This window comes from Alosa alosa, chromosome 1 (assembly GCF_017589495.1).
Source record: "Alosa alosa isolate M-15738 ecotype Scorff River chromosome 1, AALO_Geno_1.1, whole genome shotgun sequence".
NCBI lineage: Eukaryota > Metazoa > Chordata > Actinopteri > Clupeiformes > Clupeidae > Alosa > Alosa alosa.
In genome coordinates this window covers 8520765-8548152 of record NC_063189.1, presented here as the reverse complement: position 1 = coordinate 8548152, position 27388 = coordinate 8520765, and the positions used below count along the sequence as shown (strand labels likewise).

At 42.9% G+C, this 27388-nt stretch overlaps 2 protein-coding genes across 5 annotated transcripts in view; both read left to right on the top strand.

Moving 5' to 3' along the window:
• Window positions 1-1454: 1454 nt before the first annotated feature.
• Window positions 1455-7982, top strand: and2 (actinodin2). 3 transcript variants are annotated; one of them, XM_048268705.1, is made up of 6 exons: window positions 1455-1766; window positions 3592-3720; window positions 4525-4613; window positions 5368-5412; window positions 5739-5854; window positions 6021-7982. In XM_048268705.1, exons 3-6 carry the CDS (start codon window positions 4547-4549, stop codon window positions 7356-7358), a joined length of 1566 nt encoding a protein of 521 aa, XP_048124662.1. In that variant the 5' UTR covers window positions 1455-1766; window positions 3592-3720; window positions 4525-4546; the 3' UTR covers window positions 7359-7982. The 3 variants fall into 3 exon arrangements, with proteins under 3 accessions (XP_048124662.1, XP_048124581.1, XP_048124730.1); XM_048268624.1 differs by having other exon boundaries at window positions 3565-3720; XM_048268773.1 differs by having other exon boundaries at window positions 3565-3720; window positions 4503-4613.
• Window positions 7983-16462: 8480 nt separating this feature from the next.
• The window catches only part of ralyl (RALY RNA binding protein like), a 31827-nt gene continuing 20901 nt past the window's right edge, over window positions 16463-27388 (top strand). Inside the window, exons 1-2 of one of the 2 annotated variants that reach the window (XM_048269554.1) lie at window positions 16463-16580; window positions 26302-26575. In XM_048269554.1, coding sequence (XP_048125511.1) covers window positions 16512-16580; window positions 26302-26575 — 343 coding nt within the window. In that variant the 5' untranslated portion in view covers window positions 16463-16511. Of the gene's footprint in view, window positions 16581-16611; window positions 16947-26301; window positions 26576-27388 lie in introns of those variants that run through there. The other variant, XM_048269637.1, reaches the window with a different exon arrangement.

Genomic DNA, 27388 nt, shown 5'->3' with positions numbered 1-27388 from the left:
ACACTGGGACTATAACCACCTTTATCACCAGGGTCTTGACCTGAGTTCACAAGCCTCTACTTTACGAGACAACCTTTACTCTGCAAGGTATACGGGATCTGGCTCTGACATTTAAATTCTGATTTATGAAGCCATCGAGAAGTTTCACCAGGCTAGGGTACGCTGAAGGGAGCTGATGTCCAAAAATAACCCTGCTTATAATACCAGTTGAAAATAATACAAATTATTGCAAGCTTCACTTTCATTGAATCAAAGACATGAAAGAAACTTCCATGTGAACTTGTACTGTTCATTTCATTTCTGCAAGTACGAACCCAGCATTTGTATTGTTCCCTTGTTTTGCATGGTCAGAATTCTTTCACAAAATCTTCCTGGTTTCCAGATGGTGTGACATTCTGAGAATCCGAAGAATTTCACAATATGTGGTTGGTTAAAATTATGAGCTTGTATCATGTTTGGCTTCTAACATGGATTGTAGGTTTTTGTCCACACCTGAACACCTGTTTGAAGAACATTTCTGACCTTAATTATATACGGCACCCCAACATGTCTGATCCAGTTGTACCTGAATGTATATCAGGTGACAAGTGATGAATGGTCTCAAAATGGAGACTGTCTTAAAAGATTTATAACCACATCAATAAAGGTCTACTGTAAATAAAAAATATTCCTTTGATTGTGCAATGGTTTCACTTTGATTTCTTTCTTACTTCACCTCTTCACCTACTCCTAAAAAGCAAACTTCTGAACAAACTCGCACAGTCTGATGGAGTGTCTCCATTGATCAGAGAGCAAATAACAAATGATAATTCACGCCTGTGACAGATAAGATGTAAAACATAGTGAGGTCATGTTAAAATCGTTAACCTTTCCCTCGCCTTTCAGACTACACCTTTGGCCCTCTGTCTTTTGGCTTTGGTTATAGATCACTTTCAACATTTATTTTTCAGCTCTGATTTTGAGAGATAGAGAGAGAGAAGAGAGAGAGTTAATGCCTTTAAAAGCATTTTCAAAAGGTGCTGATGGGCTTGCATCTGGGAGACACATTTATGACTCAGGTCTGTTTTTTAATGGGCCTTATTTTTCACGTGTGAGACTCAGGCAAACCACTGGCTTATATTTAAAGAACAGAAATTTCAGTATTTCTGAGGATTGCAAAGAGTCTCGTGCTTGCTGTGAAAAACACAGTAGCACAGTATACCTTATACCAAGCAAACACTGCCATATTCACCTGACTCAGTTGGATCCAACACATTTTTGACTTGGGCTGAATTCCTGTCTCATTTGTTGTGTAGATTAATTGGGCAGGCCCACAATGCCCAATTGGAAGACGTAACAATTAACGTCCTGTTCCAGCTCTGCTCTTGGTGTTTTATGCCCCCAATGTTGTCTTCAAGGCAGCGCTGCCTGGAAGGCACTAGGGTTAGGCATGAGTTAAGGTTAGGGTTATAGGGTTGGGGTTAGCTTTGGGATTAGGTGCCTTTAAGTCAGCGGTGGCATCGCTGCCTGGAAGACAATATTGGGGGCATAAAAGACCATCGAGCGCTCTGAACCAATTGGAATTCTGGCATATCAGAAAATGTTGTTGGCTGTCTTGCAGTGTGAGCACTCAAATGTACAATGTGAGCACGCCCGATTGGAACATGCCATGTGGGTTACCATGTCTTGCAGCCAATCAGGATCGAACACTGAACACGGACAAAGTTCAGGATTCTTTCTGAGGCAGACTGGGCTTCAGCTATAGCCTACGGAGCTATTTTTCGAAGGTAAGGAAGGTAGCCTACATTGCTGAAGTTGCAGTGATCACAATCATCTACACTGAAGTTACAAAAACACCACTTTGTAAGCTATTGTCTCTTTGATCCGGATCAATAAGTAAAGCACCCACTTCCTTCATTTAGCGAATTCCCGATTGATGCACGTTACTGGTGCTGTTTACTAGTTAGCCCACAAACTCGGGTGCTGCGCGTTGGGAGTTCTCTGCCTCCGCCTCGTTCTTTAATTGTGAATAACGGGACACCTCGGCGGACATACAGACAAGTCCTAAATTATGCGATAGCGAACGTCAAAAAGTCTAATTGCTCCTTTTTGAAACGGACTGTCAGAAAAGACTACATGCACCCAGGGCCAACTGTAATTTAATCCGAGCTGAACAAAACCGCGTCATGAGCTGGCTATTAACGTGCCTTTTAGGCTCTCAAAAGTGTAGCTTATAGCCTACACATGGACACAAATTGCATGCTTAAATAGCCTAAGAACTATTTTAAAACTGTTTTGTTAAACTATTTAACCGTAACACTTGCCATCACGCATGCACCTCTTCCTCTCCCTCTCTCGTGCACTCACACACGATGGCAAAGCATCCTCTTTGTGACAGGTCCCTTAAACACATAGCCCATTGTGCAGGCCTACTCTATGAAAATAATTGCCATCACTCAGCTCTTGGATTAACATGATACACAGGATTTACACTTGCAAAGTGATGCAAGTTGATAGACAATTGTGTATCAAAAGAAGAAAGAAAAGTTTGCATAATTAAATGATTTTTAATTACATTTTTGCAGCATATAGCCTTTACTATCTACCCCCTTTTTGACAACCTGTTTTACATATCGGTTATCGGCCTCCTGTTTTGGTAATAATTGATATCGGTATCGGCCTTGAAAAAAAACAGAGGAAATGCCTGCTGAAGCTCCTAGGGGGCTTATTAGTGGGATCAGCGGTTCTGTGATGTCACATCTGGTCCTTGACAGTGCCCGTTCTTACTTTTCTTTTTTAATGCCCCATATGTGCACAGACTATCTGCAGGCAGGACCAGTGGCAATTAAACATTGACAACTGACATATCTGTTTTACATATCGGTTATCGGCCTCCTGTTTTGGTAATAATTGATATCGGTATCGGCCTTGAAAAAAAACATATCGGTCGATCCCTACTTTAGAACCCTAATAATCTCCCAGTCAAAAGGATTAATTATGAATCTAAGTATGTTTTCCATAAAGGTGCATAGTCCCTGTGAAAGCCTGTGCTACCGTCTAGGGTAGTAAAAACCTTTTGCTCATTGGAAAATGGAACAATGTTTTCTTTAATGTTTGAAAGGAAATTAAATATAAACACTTTTTCAAAGAATGCAGAAATATCACTTTCCTGTAGGCCTCAGATTATATGAACTGAAATGCCCCACACTGAAAATGATCACAGGGTCAACAGATAATACCATAACTACTGTCCAGGAAGCCATTCCATCACTCAGTTCAACATGGTCCCTTCTTTCCAATTTAAAAGATGCCAAATTTCTCCTACCACAAAATTCTAGGTCGAGTAAAACTTCAACATGCACAAGTAACAGCCCACTAATCAATCCTTCAAGTGCTGCCTCCACTATGATTTTAACACTCCCCAACCCCCGCGGCCATGTACCACCAAGTTCAGCCTTGCTTCTAACAGTTGCCTAATTAAAGGACCCCCATTGGTCAGTCTGCCGTGAGACAGGAGCCAATCCCTGCACTGCAAGCAGGGAGCCCTGGACATACGACACTCATTTTTGTTTTTTAATTATCAAGGCCTGACTTAAAAATGTTGGCACGCAGAGCTGGTCTGCACAGGGGAGCAGTGGTTGGGTGCACAGAGCACATGTGACTTTACCCATCAAGACATCCATCCACAGGGGAACCAACAACTGTCAACTGTTCAAGGTCGGACGATCACTGCTGGGAAAGGTGAGTCTTTCAAGTCATACCTGTATATTTCTGAGATGCAGAAATTCATATTGTATATGTTAATAATGTAACCCAGAATACTATATGGTAGATTGTTGCCTAAATTATGTATGGATTCTGTCAATTTACAATACACAATACAATTAATGATGAATCATTTCCAATTTGTTTGCAATGAGCAAGGGAAACAGAAACTAGGAATTTTGATTATCAATTTCAGCGTAAACAATGCTTTGATAAACTTCACTGAACATCTAAATATATCTTCTGATATATATCGTAAGTCACAACAATACATCTTTTCCACATGGAGATTGCACTTTGCACTCAGTAGGTAGGCCTATTTGTCAGATTTCATTTCTACTTCCTTACCACATGCAGTAATACTAATTACAACATATGTGACAAGAGTCTAAACTGACATGAGACAAGACTGATTTAAGAGAGTGCGTGATATGTAACTGTCAGTAGGCTACAAGACATGAGATAAGAGATAATCATGAGTGTGTTAAACACTCTCTTGCAATTTGCTCTAGTAAATCTGTATGAACTGAGAACATTTCAAACCTTCACACACTTTTCAGTAATTTCATATTGATGGTTGATGGATATCCTCAGAATGTTGGGGGTATTTGTTTGAGTAAACAGCCAGGCTTTAGTTGATGCAGAAAGGAAAACTGTTCAAACACTGCAAACATGTCCTTGTGGTAGCCTAGCAGCAGCATCCTAAAGTGATCATCAACAAACACACAGTATCATTGTCCACACACGTCTCACCACAGGAACGGACGCTTGTCTCCTCAGGGGCTGAGTGGATGCTAGGGAAATGGCAGCAGCCGGGAGGTTTTCTGCCATGTTTGCTGGAGTGCTCCTTGCAATCATTTTACTGCCAGGTGAGACTTCAACCGACTCAAAAACACATGGAGGCAAAGCAGATATAGTGAACAGTTTGAGTGTTGTCCTTAGAATCCATGTTTTCTTCAGTTAGTCATTTGATATACATAAGAAATGCAATATTATTAAATGGAAGGACATGTTAGTCATTTGATATACATAAGAAATGTGATATTATTAAATGAAAGGACATGTATGCACTCCAACCCTCAATCAAGTGAGGCATCTCAATACATATCAATCCAACAGTGCCAAGTCCATAATATATTAAATCCTGAGAAGGTGCACTTGGCCTCTCCTGAGTCCTCCACTCTTGGGCCTCTCAGAATCAGCTAACTGCACTCCCCAAGCCATTAACTTCTAAAGCAACCAACTGGTGGCACAGACGCGCGCCACACATGTTATATGTACAGGGCATTTTTCCCCTCTATTTTATTTTACAACCAAGCTGTAATGAGCACTGCCTTCGGGCACGTCGCCCAGTGCCCTTTGTAGTTTAATGGGTGCCACTTCCACATGGTCCCAAAATGTACATACCCCCAATCTGTTCAAAGTGCCTGAAAGGAGGCAGCCTTTACATTAATGTGCAGTGCAGAACGCGAGCAGGTCTGTTTGGGGGCTGGGGGCCAGAGGAAATGCCTGCTGAAGCTCCTAGGGGGCTTATTAGTGGGATCAGCGGTTCTGTGATGTCACATCTGGTCCTTGACAGTGCCCGTTCTTACTTTTCTTTTTTAATGCCCCATATGTGCACAGACTATCTGCAGGCAGGACCAGTGGCAATTAAAGAGAAGGAAGAGGGTAAGAATAATTTGATTCATTTGTTATTGATCTGCAGCTTGTGCTATGCTTTCAGCACCTCTAATGGGAGGCTTCTATGACACTTCTGTTTAACAGCGTGTGTAGAAGTAATGTCTGTTGTTAGTGGTGCCACATAAATCAGTAAAACTGACTTGAATGATCAAGAAACAAAGCATCTGTAAGGCTATCAGCACAACACTGCATAAGTGAAGAACACTTATTTCGATTCCTAATACATTCACGTTTATTTAATCAATGTTTTTCTTGCAGATTCCTTACTGTATATCTGGCATCCATCCTGACTGTACTGTGCTTCTGTGTTGCAGGGCTAGATGCTGAGGAGGCACAGGCCCGCCTCAGGAGGAGCGTGAGCCACTACAGAGCCCTGCCAGACTTCTGGGGCTGGTACAAGTACTATACAGAGACAAACAACCAGGAGGCAGTAAGTGGACTATAGGTGTATGCCATTCATAAACATAACCTGGGGATCTTCCATTTCAGCTCTAGCTTCTAGTCTGTTGTAATCATTCTCAGGCTTTACATGACTCCACTAATGCCTTCCTACTCTGCCAGTTGTTCATGCAATGCATCTCTGTGGCTTTCTTCAGGTTGAGGACCTAGATCGGCTGTACTTGGCTTTCCTGCAGAACAAACACAGAAACGAGGAAGGCGCCTACAACCACTACCTGACCCACCTCAGCGAGATCTACAAGGCCTGTGCCAACTCTGACGACCCAGACTGCATCTCCGAGTCCACCAGCAAGCCCAAGGCCAAGTTCGTAATGCCCGTGCCCATCAGAGAGGCCAAGGTTCTGGTGTGCAACCCGTACATTGATCCCTACTGCCTCTTCCCGGCCGCACCCAAGGCCCCAGCGGCCGAGGCAGTGGCGGAGGAGGCCCCCGCCAAGGTTCCTGCCCCACTGCTGGCACCATTCCTGCCCCTGCCCTACAGGGCCCCGGTGGCGCCCGTGCCCGTGAAGACACCGCTGGGCATGTTCTACTACGCCCCTCCCGTGGAGCCCTTCCTGACGGCCGAGCAGAGGGCCGAGCTGCTGAAGATCTGCAACCCGGACGACACGGAGTGCCTGCAATACCACCTGCGCGCTGCCTACGGCTACAACCCCATGAACCCCGTGCCGTCCTACTCGGCACTCGGCTGCGACCCGGCCAAAAACCCCTACTGCAGGCCGCGCCTGGTGCACAAGGCCCCCTCCGGCTTCTTTCACCTCTACCCGACGTGCGACCCTGAGACCGATCCCTTCTGCGCCATGCCGGCCGCGCCACCTGCCGCCCTGACTGACGGGGACAACCCAGCCAGCGAGCAGGCCTGCCACCCGCTCTTCGACAAGGGCTGCAACCCGCTGACTGCCACCAAGCTGGCCAGCCTCACCAAGCCGGTCATGGAGTATATGCCTCAGGACGAGCCGGCCCCCGAGCCGCCCATAGTGTGCAACCGCCGCCTTGACCCCTTCTGCATCCTGGCCGCTGCCGCTGCCCTGAAGAGGCCGCCACCACCACCCAGCCCACAGTTTCAGACCCGCCACCGCCTGGGCGTTCGCGGCAAGACCAAGGACGGACACGACTGCTTCATGTTCTACGACAAGGACTGCACCCCGTTGACCTCCGCCGACAAAGAGAAAGCCAAAGAGAAAGCGGCCAAGCCCAAAGACGACTGCCACCCCTTTGACCCCAGTTGTGGGAAGTTTGCCGGGCTGCCCTCCACCGGCAAAGCCCCCAGCAGCAAGGTCAAGAACGGCATCATCGAGCCTGACCCCGACTGTGACCCCGAGATGGACTTCAACTGCCGCCTGCGCCGTGTCGAGGAGCCCAATGACGCCCCTGCTCAGCCAGAGGAGGCCCCCGCCAATGCTCCCGCTGTGCCAGAGTACGCCATGTCACGGTTTGAAGACTTCCTGAAGGCACACATGAACCGCCATAACAAATAATGGGCTAGCAAAACAATAAAGCATACCAACCAGCTGGACAAAATTGAGAACAGTGAAAGCAGTTGCAATACATGTCTCTCTTTCTTTTTCTTTATTTTCTTTTACACACACACACACACACACACACACACAGAGAGAGAGAGAGACAAACACACATACACTATAATAATAATAAATATAAACATATATTAATATAGTCAGAATTCAAAAGGAATTTGTATTGCATTGTATTACAATACAACTTTACTATTTGCTGTGAATGATACTGTAGGCTTCCTTTTGTAGGACAGCAATCTGACAATGTATGACAATGTGGATAAAATATTTCAGTGGTAAAAATATATGTATTAAAGTATTTTCATTAGACTAGTGTGCTTGAGCATAGTTCCAGCTGTATTTGTCAATATACTTCCTGTGTTGTAAATTGTTGTATTTGTTAGATGTTTTTGTAGGCTTTTGTTCTTACACTAAAATCCCTTAATAGAATGAGGGATATTTAATTGCCCATGACCTTCCCAAGGGATGCATTGCTTTTATATCATATGGATTTTTTATGTATTGTACAACTATAGTGTTGGTTACATTTTCCTTTTATCCATTCTAATAAACACCGAGAAGATGTTATATTTCCGTTTTCCATCTTAATAATTTAAGTTTGCTAATCAACTGAAACATAAATCTTAACTCTCTGGAACAGTGCGCACACTAGTAAAACCACTGATGACGTACGACCAAGGCAGGCAGAACGCATGCCAGGCATCTTAAGATCCCCATATTGACATGCTGCCATCTTTTAATAAACACGACAGGAATGAGTATGTATGGCTATCCATAGTGGCCAGTATATATATCTATGCATAGCTGCTTCAAATAGGACCATTCACCCACAATGAGGTGAGGGCCCACAGCATTCCACCTTGTTAGGATACAGTAGTGTGAAGACAATTAATGGGTCCTCCTTTACTCAGTGCGTTAGTGAAATAAGTTGGCCTGTAAGCTATAGGCTACCTCACCTCTCATTTGATTTATTAGCTGCGCTATTAGCCTAGTTCCTGCATAACTGCAATTATGGTCCATTAGATGCAGCCAGCTAAAAAAAAACTATTCTCAGTACATTGGTCAGTGGTCAGCCTATACTTATGTTGTTCGTAGTTTTCAAAGTGTGCTCTGCGCTGCAGGATATAGTACATTCAAAAGCTGAAACCATACACACACGGCGCCAGGCGCCAATAGCAACTGGGTTGCAACGAAAATTAACAAAATGCACATTGTGGTCGCATATATACAATTATAGCCACTGGCAACATACGACCACTGGTTGCATTTTTTTAAGCGTCTAACACACGTGAAGGTTGCTTGAGTAGTGCAGACATGCGTGCCTATAGTGGTTTAGGAGAAGTATGCAATAATTGCAGGTGCTGCTGTCTTGTAAACCACGTATTCAATGTGTATCCAAGAGGAACAGAGCTGTGCTGACATGCGTTAAGTGCCTAATATTCAGAAATGGGCCACAGGTTTCTGCCATGGACAGAGGCGTATCAAGCTTTTTAAAAGTGTGGGGGTTGTGGGATAGGGAAGTGAAACAATCCGGCCAAATTATAAATAACTCCCTACAGGGACGTTGTAAGTATTTTCGGACAGGGGTGCGGACTATATTGGAGGGAGTTTCTCCCCCGAAAATGTTTTGAAATTCTGATTGCTAAATACACCATTTTAATGCAGTTTGGGAGGGACAGAACAAGCAGCGTCCCTCATCTGTGTGACTCACGTGACATGTAGGCCTACATGATCTACCTGCTATCACTTCACTATTTGGCACTACCCTACATGGAGACATAGGCCTGTCTCATGTTATAAATTAAGAAATCATTTCAGAAATTATGTTTTGTGCATATGGGTTAGCAGGCTACAATAAATTGCCTAAAAGACAACAGCCTAATTTCGACTGGACTATAACTAATACCTATTAAAGGGACATCAGGCAAGCCTGGTGCTTTTTCTCTATGAAACTCCCCCTCGCTCGGTCTGAAGCTCTTTTCCTTTTCTTTGCGTCTTCTGTCAAGGGTTTTCGCTGCTTCTTCGCCGGCTCTGCCATTATACACACGTTTGCAACAATTTCTAGCGTTTCGTTAGCCTGCCTCTGTGCTGTAAACTGATCCTGCTTCGGTCAGAGGGTAGAATACACCGAACCTGCAAGTGGGATATTCTCCCTACAGGCAGTAGGGGCAGGCGAGAGAGCCTTAATTCGCCCCGTAATGAGCCATATACCAACTTACGAAGATGATTAATTAACACGAAAACGTTGCCTGGTGTCCCTTTAAATAAATGTAAAGGACACAGAATAATGACAGTAGCCTAGAAATCTAGACGCGCCCCAATTCCAACTCTTTACGGAATCGTTTATTTCCATATTTTACTTTCATTTTAATCTGACAAAAAGTGTGGGGGATAGAATCGTGTTCCAGCAAAAGTCTGTACGTTATAACACCACATCCCCCACGGTTGCTACGCCGAGAGCTGGAAGGCTTTAGCTCACTTCATGTCGGACTTGTAAGCATTTTGCCTTTTAAAATGTAAAAGTGTCTCAGCCCCTGCCTCAGAGGGTTTTAGAGCTAAACTGAGCTACTGTTAACAATCTTCCCTCACCCATAACCAATAAATGGTTCCATTGTAAACCCTCCAGCCAGACACCCCAGCAGGATTCAGTTTCATGAATGTAGTGAACTTCATAGCAATAACTTGAGCTGATTGTGTTGGTGAGAGCATCATGGAATATATAACATTAATGAGGCAAACCAACTGATTTCACCAAAAGTATCCAGTATAGGCTACTGGTAAAAATAATGATATTTGATATGATAGGTTAAATGATATTTATTCTCATCACTTTACACTGTCAATGAATTACTCTATGCTCTCTTTTTTCAGATCATGCCACATATGGTTGTACTTTTTATAGGTGTCCTTAAGCTTTATGTCAAACTAGAACTTTGCTGAATTAAGAATAAAGTCAGGGTTAGATAATAGTGACACATGGAAATATACATGTGCATGAAAATCACATAGTATTAATAATAACTTATGTGCATTGTGATAAGGCCACAAACTCTAGAGTGTAACATGTAAAACTATATGCTTAAAAATCTGAAAATGCTATACAAACAAAATCCTGTATAATGATGAAAGCATCTCTGTAACTGTACAGTAAAAGTATATATTGCTCATGGTCCTTTTAATACTGGACAATATTACTAGGTAATTGGGTCATAATTTCTCTCTTTGACCTGGTTATTGGGTTATAACGTTTTGGTAGTTCCCTTAATAATTCCTGGAGTCATTACCCATAATGCAAAATAGTTTCATGGTGGTAATGATGAAAGTATTTCTAAGTAATTGATTCCTAATTAATCTGTAGTTACCATCCTTTTACCTATGTTAGTTACCATGTAATTTATTGATATTACCATATTGTTACTGGGTAAATACCTAGTTATTGGGGGACTGTAAAATAAAGTGTTACCAATTGAACATTTTGCAAGGAATTTTGAAGCTGGGCCTCGGGCCTATTTAGGGTGTGCAATTGCTCATGGTCCTTTTAATGTCAGTACTGAGGTCCCTTAATTGACTGCAACACTGTGGCGTAGAGACATCCACAGTGTTCTGATTCTGTGGCTGAGTTGTAATTTACCATTTTACTGACTTTTGCTGTCAAGTAAGTGCATCTGAAAAGGTCTCTCTCTCTCTCTCTACAGCTGATAATAAAACATATGACTTTAGGCTTTACAGTACAAGTGACATCTAAAAATATGCACGACTGCTAAATGTTTGTCACAGATGACAGAGCTCATAATATCACCCTATTGAAGTGATCTCCACACTTCAATAGGGTGATATTATGATATTATGGCCTAGTTATTTTAAAAGCTTGTCAAAGTTGCATTGTTCACATGGCAGATGGCTTAGTGGGAACAATCTCAGATGTTGCCCACACTTAGAAACAGTTACGGGAAAATGTCAGCCATTGCTGAAAACATGAAACGTTTTATCAGCATCATCACTCCCAATTAGTGTTGAATACTTTATCAGTGTGGCACCAAACGAGTGGTGTGTCTTTCTATGCCCGTTTCACTGCTGCTGATATAGACCACCCTACTGTCCCTGGCGGACTGTGGGGAGACTTGGCATTCAGTTTTAGTCAGCATTAAGAAAATTTTCTGCTGACTTTACCCCCCATGGTCTGGGCACCCTACGAGACCACTAGAATATCATTAGCTTGATCAAAAAGGGCTATGAATGCTAATGAGGGTAAACATATCGTCTGGATAAGCAAACTGAAATTAGCAATGTATATATTCATCAATTCAGCGTCGCTGCAAAGTAGTCTGTGGCAAGGAAATAGCAAATTTGCATCTGTTCTGTTTTATTTAAAATGTTACTGGCTTGTTTAAATACAAATGTTTTGGCTTTAAAATATGTATTTTTTCTTTTTTCTTTGTTTACCAGAGGAAGTTTTTGGTCAGCAGGTAATCAGCCTGAAACAAAGTAAATGTTTTTGTGGCTCTGCTTGTCTGATTAGTCTGACGAGAGGTACAGTGATTCAGAAAGGAACAGAGCCCCTCCCTCTGTGCAAACATCCCCTCCACTCTTATGGCAATTTGCTCGGTTTAGAAATCCATACTGTATTGGCTGTTACTTGTCAAACATCCTCACGCTCCCAATGAGAAATGCAGGAGCATGTTCTCTCCAACTTTGAGGGCAATCCTGTTTGAGTTATTGAGCAAACTACAGTCGATATACTGTAGCCTTACAGTGCAAAGGCATACTGCACTGCTGTAGTGCCCTGGGAAGGGCAGGAGCTGGAAAGCTCATTAGAGGGGTGTCTCAAACCCCTCACTCTCTCTCTCTTTGTCTTCGTCATCCACGTCTCACACTCGTTCTGTTCGGTTTCTTTTTCCTTGTTACTCTCTTACTGTACGAATGGTGTTCAGAGCTGAAGGGAACAGGGGCTCTGTGTGAACTTTCCCTGTGCTATTTCGAGGCCTGAGATAACAGTGGCAGGAGCACAGGGGGGGGCTCAGTGGAGGCGGCGCACTGTCATCTCGTCAGTCAAGGCAAGACAATGACATTTGCGGAGGATTTAAGTGTCTGGCTCAGGAGTGTCCAGAGGTCATGCCTTGGTTGCGGCAGTGGCAGCGAAGTCGAGGCGAGAAAGCTGTGAGGGGCCACAACACATGTGTGACACAACTGTGCAAGGTCACACCCTTCCAGCTCTTTCAGAAATAGCAACACAACAGCCTTCTCTCTCTCTCAGTGTGTGTGTGTGTGTGTGTGTGTGTGTGTGTGTGTGTGTGTGTGCGTCTTCAGCTTGAGTAGCGCTACACAGCACTCCTCCATCATCTGTCGGCTGAAATGTGTTTTCCCTTTTTCCACATTCATTTTCCAGTGGACGACTTAAGCCACAACGCCCTCACCTCATCAGGCAGCAGTATGCAGTGAACAGGGGGCCGTGTTGTGAAGTGTACTTAGACGGCATAAACACGGAAACCTGCATGGTTCTGCTGATCCTCGCTAGCGTGTGCACTGAACCCTCCCAACCTAAGTGGGCCCAGTGGGACTTAAATGCTGGAATAAGGCCTTGGAAGAGATGCTCTGTGCCACTCAAGAGATTCTCTCTTTTTTCCACATAAACACAGCCATGAGCTCCCATTGATTCGCTTCTATTTGGACAGGTGAGGCTGCTTAAAAAGATTGCAATACCATCTTAAACATCTTTTATCTGCCTCATGTCAATGATGACCCCATATGAATATGAAATGGTGTTGCTACATCATTGCTACATACTGAGAAGTGTTTTTTCATTCAGTGTTGTGTATCTTCTTACCTTAGATATTACTTTGCCAGAACCACATCACACAAGTGTTGAACATCATCGTTGATGTGTCTGTGGGGGGTCTTTGAAAACTGTCATCATCCAAAGTTAAGTATTTGACCAAGGAGCTCCAGCTGGGAGGTATAATCATGGAGAATCACTCTTTTGGAGTAGAATTAAAATCAGAAGATTAGGTTTGTCACTGAAGAAAAAAGCTTATGTTCTGCCTTCTCTGTATTTTCTATTGAGCTATTAGTGTGCAAATTAAATTTAGAGTGATGCACCAAAAGGAATGAAAGATGGAATCTGGGAAGGCTGACGTGTCATTAAACTGTATTATTTAGAGTAAACAAGACAGGAACAGATTCTTATCTGTTATTTAACAAACATATAAAAACCACTCATACAGACATACTAAGAGTATTAAGCACATTCATTTCAAATATCAAAAAATATTGCTCACTTTGGGGCCTGGTGTGGTCTAAACATCAGCAGGGGATTCATTATTTCTGACTTGTTTTATAGCCCTAAGAGGTGTCGGATGAAAGACAAATGTGTAGACAGACTCAGACTGAGCTTGGCAGGCCTCATCACGGCGGGGGTATTTATTTAGTGAGCACTATCGCTTTGGGAGTGCAACGCCATCCGGAGTGAAAGACAAGTGTTGAGCATGACTCAATGCTCTCTGCGCTCGGGGTTGGGGGAGGGTCAGCCAAACTAAGCTCTCTCAATTATTCAGGGCAGTTGGCATGACGGGATTCTACCAATCACAGCATCACCGGCCTCAAAGCACCGAGTTCTTAGATGACTGTGTGCCAGATCTAACAGAAAAGCAAGTAGAGGGAAATTGTTTGAATACTGTGTTGAGCATGGCTGATGGGATGAAATACTGACATGGTTTAAATAACTGATATCTTCAATGGGCATTTACTTGTGTGGCACTGTAAATATGAGACAAAAATGTACAGTAAACTAATCATGTTTGACAGTATGCTTGCTCATATACACAATGTACATCTTCAAAGACACATGTAGATGTGGGAATGAAGATATCAGTAAAAGCCTCTTCCATGAAACTGTTTAGTATTTATTGTGTATAATCTTGAAATAGTAATTCATTGTTATCCAAGTGGTGATTACCTTTAATCACTAGAGCCCAAGTGGCAAATGTTTTGATTTGATTCGTTTGGTCACTGGGTCATCCATCAGTGAAGGAGGGAATAATTGAGGTGAGAACAAAGTAAGCCATTAACACAAAAACACAATCTTCTCACAGGACTCTCTGAGGAGAGATTCCTGATGAAAGTGTCCCCATTTTGGTCTTGAATCCAAAACACATTCTGCAAGTTGCCACATTCTGAGATTGCCAAAATGAAAATATTCTCATGGGAGAAGGCCATGGGAGTGACTGTAAATTGTCTGTTGTGAGTGTGAAATAGACTGAACTCTAATATGAGAAAGATCTCGTCATTGTATTGTATGTGTTCCTTAGACTCCGTTTCATCAATTGGAATACACCTCCAGTCTTGTAGTGGTTATAAGGACAAATTAATTACAGCTGTGATAACAGAACACTTTTTTTTCAAATAAAAACCTTCCAAAGTTTCAAATGTTGTGCTTTGCAGTCACTTCACAGTGAAATTTGATGATACAATCTCCAAAAATGAGAATTTTTCTTGAGGCTTCGTTATGAGCATCCACCTACCTAGATAAACCAATAAGCACAGCAAGGCTAAATATTGATCTGATATTGAGAGTAGACACATTTATTCTCAGGTTAGCGTGAGAGGGCTTTGGCGAGTCTTTCAGCCAAAGTGCAGCACAACGTCTGCTTGATGAACCCTCAATAATTGAACACATTATTCCACCTGATTTTTGAAATCCCACCCACTTGTGAGAATTACATGCCATGCAGAACAGGCATTCAATTATAAGTAAGTATATAGTATAACTATATATACTCTTTTGATCCCGTGAGGGAAATTTGGTCTCTGTATTTATCCCAATCTGTGAATTAGTGAAACACACTCAGCACACACACACAGTGAGGTGAAGCACACACTAATCCCGGCACAGTGAGCTGCCTGCATCAACAGCGGCGCTTGGGGAGCAGTGAGGGGTTAGGTGCAGTGCTCAAGGGCGCTTCAGCCATTCCTACTGGTCGGGTTCGAACCGGCAACCCTCTGGTTACAAGTCCGAAGTGCTAACCAGTAGGCCACAGCTGCCCAACAACCTGGTCCTTTCCCAAGGATTGAAATAGTCCAAATAAACAATCCTATATGCTTCATCTTTTAAGTGAGTAAGACCTACTGCTGCATGGTTCCCCGCTAAGAGCGACTATCTTCCCCACTAGCTGTGGCATAAAACATATTTGCAATGGAGACATTGATAAAGGGCTAAGCCCGAAACGTTTGTTTCCCAGTTTTTTGTCTGTAGACTTGTTGAAAATACCTCGGCTCTCGATACAAATTTGTATTAGAATCAAGCCCTTGAGTGCGCCTCTGCCTTTTTTTTTATACTATAAAACATATTTACAAGACAGGGACTCAAACACAGGAGGGAAAGCATGTGGAGAAATCATCTAGTGGGATCAGTTTTAGAATGTCAAATGTTTCGCCTCAAATGAGCATAACGTTACATTCTGGGAAATGTCAGACCAAACTCCCACACCCACACAGAGTAAATGTGTGAAAGAGCTCAAGCAGGTAAATTCATACCACCGACTGTTTTTTAAGCTAATTCACACAAATTACACATTCTTGATTCTTTTGAAAGACAAAATTGCCTTCTATGCCAGTTTCCGTGGAAACTGAAAGAGCCAGCAGAGGAAAGGATAGTGGATGAGAGAAATAGACCATGGAAGGAGGGAGAGAGATGGTTTGGCTGTGAGGCTACCCTGCACTATCTGGGTGGGGGTGTGAGCTACTTGAACTTGGCTTTACATGACTAAGGAAAGCATTATGTCATATACTGTTAAAAAGAGCCATAACAATCAATGTGCAGAGATGTGGTATTGACTTGTCACCATAATCCTGATCATGAAAGTTAAAAGTAAAAGCAGTCATGATCATACAACACTGTCATAAAGCTGTCATAGCACATACAATTATGCCATATGTCATAACAATTTCCTGTAATGGTAACACCATTGTGACACTGTAAAACATGTTGGACATCAGCTGTTTATAACATGCCTTGAGAGGCTGGGTTCTCATGGGTTATCAAACATCTTATCCCACTTTCCTGTCCACTTTGTTTCTTTGCATATGTTTTGCTGAATTGACATGTTTGTTCTTGTGGATGATGAGAGTGCCACAATCCATAGCCTACAACAACGTCGCATGAAAGACAAGGTAGCATATTTGCTGTCTATTCGAAGTTTTAGGTTTGCTCAAAAGTATTTAGCCTACCGCGTGCATGCGAGGGTTCTTAAAACCTGAAATTTGCATTGAATAGAAAATGATTGTTTGTTCTTTAAGGTGGGAAAATTCGATCAGTCCGGTACAGCTCTGTAAGCGACATACAGTGGAGCATCCCAGCTGCACACGCATGCTTCAGCGTGGAGAACTTTAAAAGATCGGACAAATCTTCGGTCACATGATACGATCAGTAGCAGCGTTTGCGGGAGAGAAAGTCGGCTCTTTCTATTCAATTCAGCACCGGTTTAGTCCACATTTCGTCCCCTTAGCTCTTTAAAACGGACATCCCTCATCCACACGGTGAGTACTGTCTGTGCCGTTGCATTTCTCTTGCGTTCCTCTTTTCCTGTTTTGTTTCCAGATTCCAAATGAAAATAGGCTCTGCTTTTTGATATTTGTCTTCAAATATGAGATGTAGGCTACCCTTAAGGCGGGTTTTGGAGACAGTCGTACATGTGCGCGCTATCGTAGGCTATTCCATTTTTGACAAACCTTACATTATGTTGTCGTTTTTGTTTTCTGCCTGCTTTTGGTTATCCCCTCTCGGCGGCGCTGACCAGTTGAAAAAGCTGACTTTTGTCCTCTTTAGTAGAATAAATCCCATAGTTGGATATTTTCTTATTTTACAGTCGAGGTATGCTAATTCCTGTTTTACATGCCTTGATAGACCTTTCGTGTGCAACACCACTCAGTCTTATGAGTTTGAGTTATCGCATGTATTTTGGAGTTGGACAGATTAATGAGCCAGTATTTGATCCTTCCTGCAAGTTCGTCAGCTTCTTTAAAATCGATAAAATGAAACTAAATGGTAAACAGTGAAAGGGGTTAACCATATGAATATCATAGAATCATATGAATGTATGGACAACAGCTGCCAAACACTACACCAGCATGTGCATGTGGGTTGTGTTGGAGTAGGAACCCTACGGCGAGAGTCAGAAGATATGTCAGTGAAAAGGACAACTCTTCAATACAGTTTTGCTTTTTTGCTTTTAGAACACCATGACCTGACGCTGACACTGACACATGTTGTGTTGGACATCCTGACCTGACACATCTTTTGTGCATTTGTGGAAAGATTCACCAACCACAGTCTCTCCCTTGAACAGACGCACACACACACACACACACACACACAGAGAGAGAGAGAGAGAGAGAGAGATACCTCAGCTACCATGTGGAGATCATTTCCCATCATACATACCTTGAGTGGGCTCTCACTCTCTGTCTGACAGTCTTTTTTGAGTGTTTGTTTTTGTGTGCGGGAATGTGTGAGGATGAATGTAAATAAGAAATATGTGCTCTACAGAATCACAGGAATGTCAGCAGGAGACAGAGAAAGCACCCAATTTCTCCATTTAGTTACAGGAACATTGCCAATTAGGCTTCACACCAAAAGCACTTTACGTTCGTGCAATCCTTCATGACTGGGCTCTATTGTGTTTTGATTACTATAGACCATGGAGAGAATCACTTTTAATGTAGACTGAAGAGGAGGCAAATGAGTGGAAATGGCACTTGCCGCCAGCCACTGTTCAGATGTGCCAGCAGTGTTCCTCAGACCCCACTAATGTATGAAGCCTGGGGGTCTCTGATTCGTACTATTACCTTCCATGATGAAGACATTGTATCCAATGGAGCCTTATAGCCTGCTCATCGTTCTGGAAGCATGCTTTATGTTTCTTGACAGGTTTGTGGCCTGCTTAGGTTATTGGTTTAAGTAACCTTGTAATAGCCTTACAATTGAAGTAATCAGAATTTGTTGGGGGTATTGGGATTTTGTAGTGCAGGAATTTGACCTCAGAACCTTGGACAGAGGCATTAGCCGCTGCATGGTCACAAAGGGAGGATTTATTTCAGGACCATGGACAAATGCCAGTGGTTCTAAACAACCTGGAAAAGCCTCCTTCCTACCTTTATTGATTCACCGTGGTCCGTGGGTCCATGCCTGGCATCACCATCAGTGTGTCTGTCCTTTGCCACCTATAAAGTCTGTTGCATGATGTTATCTGTTCCTCTCAGCTTGAGCAACCTGATTACTGGCTATTTTTGGTACAACTGTGTGCAGGGAAATGTCAGCTTGCTGCTATGTGCATTTGTGAAGTATGTTGTATGTTATGGGTTGGAAGTGTAGTTTTGAAGAGATACTACTGTCACAGAAGTAGTATTTCACTCACCGTAGGCTGTAGAAGCCTGATCATACTATATATCATAATTCTGCTGTTTTTCATCAGCATCTGGGGAATTTGTAGATAAATATGAATATGAAAGTGTTTTCAAATTGGAAGAACATGTTCTGAGTTTGTTTTAACATGCTTGTTTTCATTATATATTTGTGTAGTATAGACTAACAATAGATCTGGCACAGGAGCTCAGACATGAAGTCAGACACAGGAGGCATAGGGCCCTTTTGGATTAGAGATAGAGTTTAATTTTCTGTTTTTATTTGTGTGGCTTGCGGTGTTAGACCAGAAGCAGATAAGCACCGGTTGAGCACATGTTAATATCTCAAACGCAACTCAATTAACTCCCCATTTATCACCCCTGTCAGGTTTGTTCGTTTGAAGCACCATCTGTGTGTTGTTTGGTAGATGACTGGTATTTGAAAGGCCTTATCTCTCCCCATTTTCTTTTATTTAACCAACTAATTAGTCTCTCTCTCTCTCTCTCTCTCACACACACACACACACACACACACATACACATACACACAGGGACGGATCATGGCTTGTGCCAAGTGTGCATGTGCACAGGGGCCCTCAGCCAATGGGGGCCCTCGGATTTAAAAAAAAGAATTGCCATGAATTTAGGCTAGATTATGCCCGGTGCTTCTGTCTGTTAATTTGCGGCACATATGAATGGTGTTATGGAACCGCGGACCGAAAGAAAAATAGTATGAAAGTGAAACTGACCCACTCGTGGGTAGGTGAATGAAGTGGATTCCTGCAATGTTCATGAAAACAGCATAGCGATTGGATAGCCTAATAAATCCTGACTTGTTGTAGGCCTAACAGTAGCTTATATCATAGCAAATAGCCTATGGCGATGCCGATGACAGATAGGCCTACACTTATTTCACTCGTCTCGCTGGAGTGAGCGCATAATGTGGGCTGTTGCGCAAAGAAATTAATTAGGGAGATGATCTGCATCTCCATTTACCAAACGCTATAGTTTTGCTAACATCTCCACTGTTAACGTGAAATATGTCTCCATGCAAGGTAGTGTCAAGCAGCAGTGAAGTGAAAACCTTATCATGCAGGTAGCCAATGTTCACGTCACCTGAGTCAGACAGAAAATGGGCCCTGCTTGCTCTGTTAAAGGGACACCAGGCAACGTTTTCGTGTTACTCATCTTCGTAAGTCGGTATATGGTTAAATGACTCATTACAGGGCGAATGAAGACTCTCTCGCCCGCCCCTACTGCCTGTAGAAAGAATATCCCGCTTGCAAGTTCAGTGTATCGTACCCGGCGACCGAAGCAGTTTCAGTTTCCATCCTGCATCCACAGCACAGAGGGAGGCTAACGAAACGCTAGCGATTGTTGCAAACGTGTGTATAATGGCAGAGCCGGCGAAGAAGCAGCGAAAACCCTTGACGAAGATGCAAAGAAAAGGAAAAGAGCTTCAGACCGAGCGAGGGGGAGTTTCGTAGAGAAAAAGCATCAGGCTGGTGTCCCTTTAAAGTGTGTATGCCCCTTCCAAACTATGTTAAAAGGGTATATATAACAGCCAGAATTTCGAAAATTTCCCGGGGGAGACACCACCGAACCCCCCGTAATATGATCAGCACCACCTCTCACACAATAGGCTACTATCAACGTCCCTGCTACCGTTTTTTTGATATTGTGCACCTGATCCTGTTATGGGTGGCAGAAGTGAGCAACAGAAGTAATGAAGTTCTCCAGAGGATTTATTTACCTGTAGGTGACTTATTAATTTAGCTGATTACAAGCTCTCTCAATATGTCAGCACGTGTTCCACGTCATGCTCTTAAGACGAGAATGGGCCAAGAAAAGGAGGACTGAGGTTCTCATCATACCCAAGTGCGTGATGCTTCTTTCCTCATTACACACGGACACACCCACTATCAGCACACACAAGCAGGATCCCAGGCAAAGTCGGCGCTTTTGTCCCTGGAGTCACACGGTTTTGCAGAGTGGAGGATTGCGGTGTGAGATTCTGAGTCAAGACTGACATATGAGAATGTGCAAGGTCATTAGCCTCACACCGGTTTTGTGTTTCTGTGGGAAGTTTGCCATGTTACCTTGGATGTGCTCTGCAGTTTATTTCAAAGGAAGAGAGTAGACTAAAAACAACACTGAAATGGAGAAGAGAGTAAAAGATACTGATTGACTTGATTTTTTAGGCTAGCCACACTTATCTCATACCCTCACATAGCATACCTCTACAGCTAATCACTTTAAAAAGTGTTCCATGTGACAGTGTGTGTTCAAGAACATGCTGTACTGTATGTCTCTCACACCATGTCTGTCTTATGTATTTGTTTCACTATACAAGCTCTTGCACTAACTTGCTCAATCAAATGGTTTATGGAATTACCATCATGTCGTAATTACATTTGTTATTAACCCAGGTTGTTTGATAAACCTCTATGGTTTACTGATGTAAAGGTCTATCAAGGGATCTCTGTTTACTCATGTCCCCAGGCCCAGTTTCACCGACTCATTCTCACTTCTGGACACGACTGTCCAGATGTTATTCATATTCTCGCTGCCCGAGAGTAATTTCGGCTGTATTATTTTCAGCTTTGTCCTCCTCCTTACGAGTGGGGGTGTAGGTTTTCTGGGCTGTGGAGTAATGGGTGTATTAATATGATGTGGGAGCCCAGCGCGGTGGCTCTGCTGAGCTGGGCTGGTGATGTATAGGCGTTGGCACAGCTCTTCCTGTTTCGGAGCGGTCTCCAGCACAACCGTTATAAATTGAACCGCCCATCCTTAGCCGGCCATATTTATAGTTGCTGTCTGCAGCGTGTGTGTGAGCCTGTGTGCGAGAGAGAGAAAATGCTGGTATTGACGGCCTAGTGCAGTAGCTACAAACAAGAATTCCACAGTTCCACACTATACCTTTTGGTTTTACTGAAACTGAAAAAAAATCAGTGTTACAGGAACACTGTAAAGGCCTCTTGCTCATGCAATAACGCTGTGTTGCCAGCCACGCCGAATGTGGGTTTTTAATATAAAAACCTCTATGGTTTACTGATGTAAAGGTCTAGGCATATCCCACGAGAGCCTCACCACGTCAGCTTTTCCCACACCCGCGTCAGCAGCGAGTCATGTCATGCAGCGAGTCATGTCATGCAGCTAGTCATGTTTATGGATGAACTCTCGTCAGGAGTGGAACCAGATGCGCAGATGGAGACAGGGATGATGTGAGGAGTTGAGTATACTGTATAGGGCAGCGGTGACAGGGATGATGTGAGGAGTTGAGTATAGGGCAGCGGTGACAGGGATGATGTGAGGAGTTGAGTATACTGTATAGGGCAGCGGTGACAGGGATGCTGTGAGGACTTGAGTATACTGTATAGGGCAGCGGTGACAGGGATGATGTGAGGAGTTGAGTATACTGTATAGGGCAGCGGTGACAGGAATGATGTAAGGAGTTGAGTATAGGGCAGCGGTGACAGGGATGCTGTGAGGAGTTGAGTGTAATGTATAGGGCAGCTGTGACAGGGATGATGTGAGGAGTTGAGTATAGGGCAGCGGTGACAGGGATGATGTGAGGAGTTGAGTATACTGTATAGGGCAGCGGTGACAGGGATGATGTGAGGAGTTGAGTATAGGGCAGCGGTGACAGGTGTGTGGGAACTGCGCTCCATGTTAGAGCCTGAGCCAGTGGAATAGGCCTCAAGCCTAAAATACACTGTTGCTCATTAAGCATAGCTCTGTAAACTACGACTAAAATGTAATATTGGAGACGGGGGAAAAGCATTACTGCACTAAAAAAGCATTACTACTCTGAAATGTGATTGATTGAAAAAAGCATCAATACAGTGCGGATTGAGCATGTTATCTGAGCTCTTTTCATGATCCTTATTACACAGTGCCCAGGAGAAATGGAGGGATCTATGAAAACGCCCCCCTTACCACATCCTGCAGCATTACTTCAAATCATGTGTGGATACTGTTTTTTTAGAATTGATTTAGATTAAGTTTTATTTAGTATAATTTGTATTTTGAAATTACTTTTCTCTTGTATTTTGTATATTTAGTATATTCTTTATCTTCTACAGTCCTTATTGCTTAGTTGTGTTTTTTATACTTTTAATTACTTTTTCTGCAGTTATTGAATGTGTGTGTGTGTTGTCTATATGCTACTGTGACCTTGAATTTCCCCTAGGGATCAATAATCTATCTATCTATCTATCTATCTATCTATCTAATCAACTAATCGTATGTCAAGGTGCACTTTAGGCAAGCGAAACCAGTGGACAAATTTCAGTGACACTCCAAAGAAGTCTTGTATGTATGTTGAAAGCCTCCTAACATTTACAGAGTATCTGACATTTAAGGTACTCTTGAACTTTGACCTGTACCCTGGCATGGCGAAGTCCGCTGCAGCAACTCTGGCCTCACCCTGTATCCAACCCTTATGGCTGCAGTGCCACGAACACTATGTCAAAGGCGCCTCGTGATGTTTTTTTTCTTCTTTTCTGCTGATCATGAAAGAAGAAGCCCAGCCTGGAGTGGAGGCTGCTCTAAAGTGCTTACTGTGCTCACTCCTCTGTGTACACAGTGCAAGGATACTGACAGTACAAGTACAAAGCTTCTGACAGCTGCTGAGACGGACTGCGCAGAAACGGACGGCACAGAAATGTGTGAACACCAATAGAACTCTTTTGTGTGATCCTGAGGAAAGAAAAAAGCAGCCTTAAGAAAGCAATAGCCCTGTGAGTGCTGGCTGAACACAAAGAAAAATATTGGACTGGACTTTTTCAAGACGTGCAAACACCCCCAACCCCGCCCATGTGCAGTGAATGCACTGAACCTGAGGAACAGAATGCTTACATTCATGCTTTGCCTTGAGTCATGTCAGGCCGATGGAAACGGCTTTGAGGTTCACTAGCCTCATAAATATTGTACGGATCACTTTGAACTTTTGTTCTCCACTTTCTCCTCTGAGCTTTGGAAATCAAGCCTTAAGAAGACTGGTTCTGTCTCACTAAAGGCGCGTTGCTTTCATGAGTGAAATACTGCTGAGCGCCACTTTGTTATCATCCTTAACTTTACAGTGGTGGAGGACCTCTCTCTCAGCTCCTGTGAAAGTGCCAAAGACTTAGGATTGTCAGATGAAAGCGCTTGTGGTCAGTTTTATTGGAGGGTACAATCACTTGATTTACATTGTAACACATAGTCCTTCATAGCGCTGCAGCTGCCGTATGTGGTAAAAACTCATTTATCATGACTATGAAGCCTGAATGGAAGTATGAGGGAGTGCATGCCAACCCCCTGCCTGATAAGAAATAGAGACAGCAAATCATGTTAGTAATTCCCATAGACCTCCACTGATGGACCTCACTGGGCTGCAGGCCAACTCATTGGTGGAATGGAGACTTGCACGAGAGCAATGGTCAAAGAGACTGTTTAATTGTGTCTTTGTAATAATAATGAAAACATACATTAACATTGTGAGGTATTAGGTCCAGGTATGGAGGTACTGTAGGGTGGAAAAATGCTAAATTACGTCTGTAAATGGGAAAATGCTCAACACTGGTAGTTTTATACTCAATCCACCGAAAATAGCCTATTTTAAAATATCTACTTGAAAACCTCTTGCGAAAACAGTCCATATTTGAAACGCATAGCAACTTATAATGGAATTAAATGGGTCAGCACAGAAAAAAAAAATTTGTAATGGAGGTAGTCATAATTCCTTTCAGCATATTAGGAACAGTTTGAGGTCCACACCTCATATAAATCATTTTACAGTGCTCCTGCTGGGTGTAATTCAGCAAATAATGAAAACCCTTGGAGTTGAAAGGAAGTTTTGATGAGGGTGAGTGAGTGTGTTCAAACCTTAATGTCTTACAGCAATGTGCTGCAGTAACACTATCACATCACATGAGGAAATAAAATGCATACAAGTTTAGGTGTGGGGAGTGGGTTTTGCCTAAATGTATATACAATATGATCATATGAGGAAAACGTGCATGATCTCCCTTTAGACAGATATCATTTGAGCACAAACACACATACACGCACACACACACACACACACATATAGAGAGAGAGAGAGAGAGGAGAGAGAGAGAGAGAGAGGAGAGAGAGAGATGTTCATGCAGTTGTGGAGATTGTGTTGAGGCTGTATAGATAGGTGAAGCAGGAGAAAAGAGGGAGAGAGTAGAGAGAATTGAAATGTCAGCATGGTGTTTGTTCTGTCACACTTGTCACAGCTCTACAAAGAGAGAGAAGGTTATTGCTGTTACCACATGGAAGAGCGAGGTCATTATGAGTCACTGACTTCATGGACGGAGAGGAGGCGGACTTCATAGCGGACTTCATAGCAACAGTGTGTGTGTGTGTGTGTGTGTGTGTGTGTGTGTGTGTGTGCATGTGCAAGTGTTTGTTTGTGTTTGTGCATGCTGTGGGCATGCATACTGTACATGTGTGTGTGTGTATGTGCATGAAGGAGAGAGAGAGAGAGAGAAATTAGTTGTTAGTGTCTTGGAAATGCACATCTAAAATAAGGGAAACATTTCCTTGCTTGTGATTATGTGCAAGTCAGTTTCCATTTTTAAAAAAAATTCAGTTACTTATAATCTTACTGTAATTTTCTACAGACTCATTTGAGCAGGTTAACGTCTTGTAACATTTGTCTAATGAAATCAATGTTAGCATTGTAGTCTTCCATGGATGATGTTTTGTGAACAGGTCATTTGAACAAGAGCACCTGTCAAATGCTCTGCTATTCTTTTCATTCTATTGATTGGCCACTCAACTAACAAATTATTGATTGGTGGTGAGCCACACCTGTTTTAATTTTTTTTAATGATTTCTGTTGTGGCTATTTTGTACATTTCACTATAACTATTGCCTACTATTTCTTTTGTTGTATTATTGTTACTGTCATCTTGGCATTACTAAAAATGAGGACTACCCTTAATGAACTTACAAGAATAAATAACGGTGGAATGAATGAATGGACTTTAGTCCAACATCAGTGCACTCTCTGGAGAGTTTTCTAGATGTGTAAGTAAAGATTAAAGAAGTGGAAAATGAAGTGGCTTAGTCCAAGAGGTCGGGTTTGGAAATCCACTTGTTACAGCAAGCTCTCAATCCTCACAGCGATTGTACCTGTACCATGGAAACAGTTAGAAACATCTTTTTTCAGTGTCTACAGTATGTGAAGTGTGTTCAGATTGGTGAGGCCATTTTTACAGAAGTCCTCATTGTGGCAAACAATAATACAAGTTACATTTTAGTTCCATATACAGCCACTTGGGGTTTGCATGTTGTGAAGAAAGGGAAATGTTTTTATTATCAATATGGTTTTTTGTCTATTATGGAGGCAATGTTCAGAAATGAGGATCTCAGTTTAGCTCAATGAAGTCTACTCATGTGTTTCTATGTGTGTGTGGACTCTTACTTAATACCTTTTTTTGACTGTGTGTTTGTTTATTTGTGTGTGCATGACCATTAGGCCGGCAGGCTGAGGAGGATGACCGGTAAAACTCAGACCAGCAACGTGACCAACAAGACTGACCCGCGCTCACTCAACTCCAGAGTCTTCATCGGCAACCTCAACACAGCAGTGGTCAAGAAGACAGACATTGAGGTCATCTTTGCCAAATATGGCAAGATCATCGGCTGCTCAGTGCACAAGGGCTATGCTTTTGTTCAGTATGCCAATGAGAGAAATGCCCGTTCTGCAGTTGCTGGGGAGAATTCTAGGGTCATCGCTGGACAGCCTCTGGGTAAAGTTCACTTTGGTGTTACTTCTGACCAAATGTATACATCTTTCTGTATTTGATTTGATTCTCTATTTACCTGATGCACTCCCAAAGTAGATGATTGTCACCAGAGTTCACTTGCGGCTCTAAATATCTAAACAACTTAATGTTAATGTAAACTTGCCATGTAAAGGGCTGTGTGAATGCATTTATGAGTATAAGTATAAGTATTATACTCTTTTGATTCCCTGAGGGAAATTTGGTCTCTGCATTTATCCCAATCCGTGAATTAGTGAAACACACACAGCACACAGTGAACACACAGCACACACTAATCCCGACACAGTGAGCTGCCTGCTACAGCGGCGCTCGGGAAGCAGTGAGGGGTTGGGTGCCTTGCTCAAGGGCACTTCAGCCGTTCCTACCAGTCGGGGTTCGAGCTGGCAACTCTCCAGTTATAAGTCCGAAGCGCTAACCAGTAGGCCACGGCTGCCACCCTTTATGAGGTATTATGAAGTGTGACTGCCCCTGTTCTGCGTATGCAACACTCTGCCATTGGCTGAAAATATGAGTTCAACAGGTTGAGATTTATGACTTTGTGAAAGTATAGTAAGTATAAGTATATATACTTTTTTGATCCCGTGAGGGAAATTTGGTCTCTGCATTTAACCCAATCGGTGAATTAGTGAAACACAAACAGCACACAGTGAACACACAGTGAGGTGAAGCACACACTAATCCCGGCGCAGTGAGCTGCCTGCTTCAACGGCGGCGCTCGGGGAGCAGTGAGGGGTTAGGTGCCTTGCTCAAGGGCACTTCAGCCGTGGCCCACTGGTC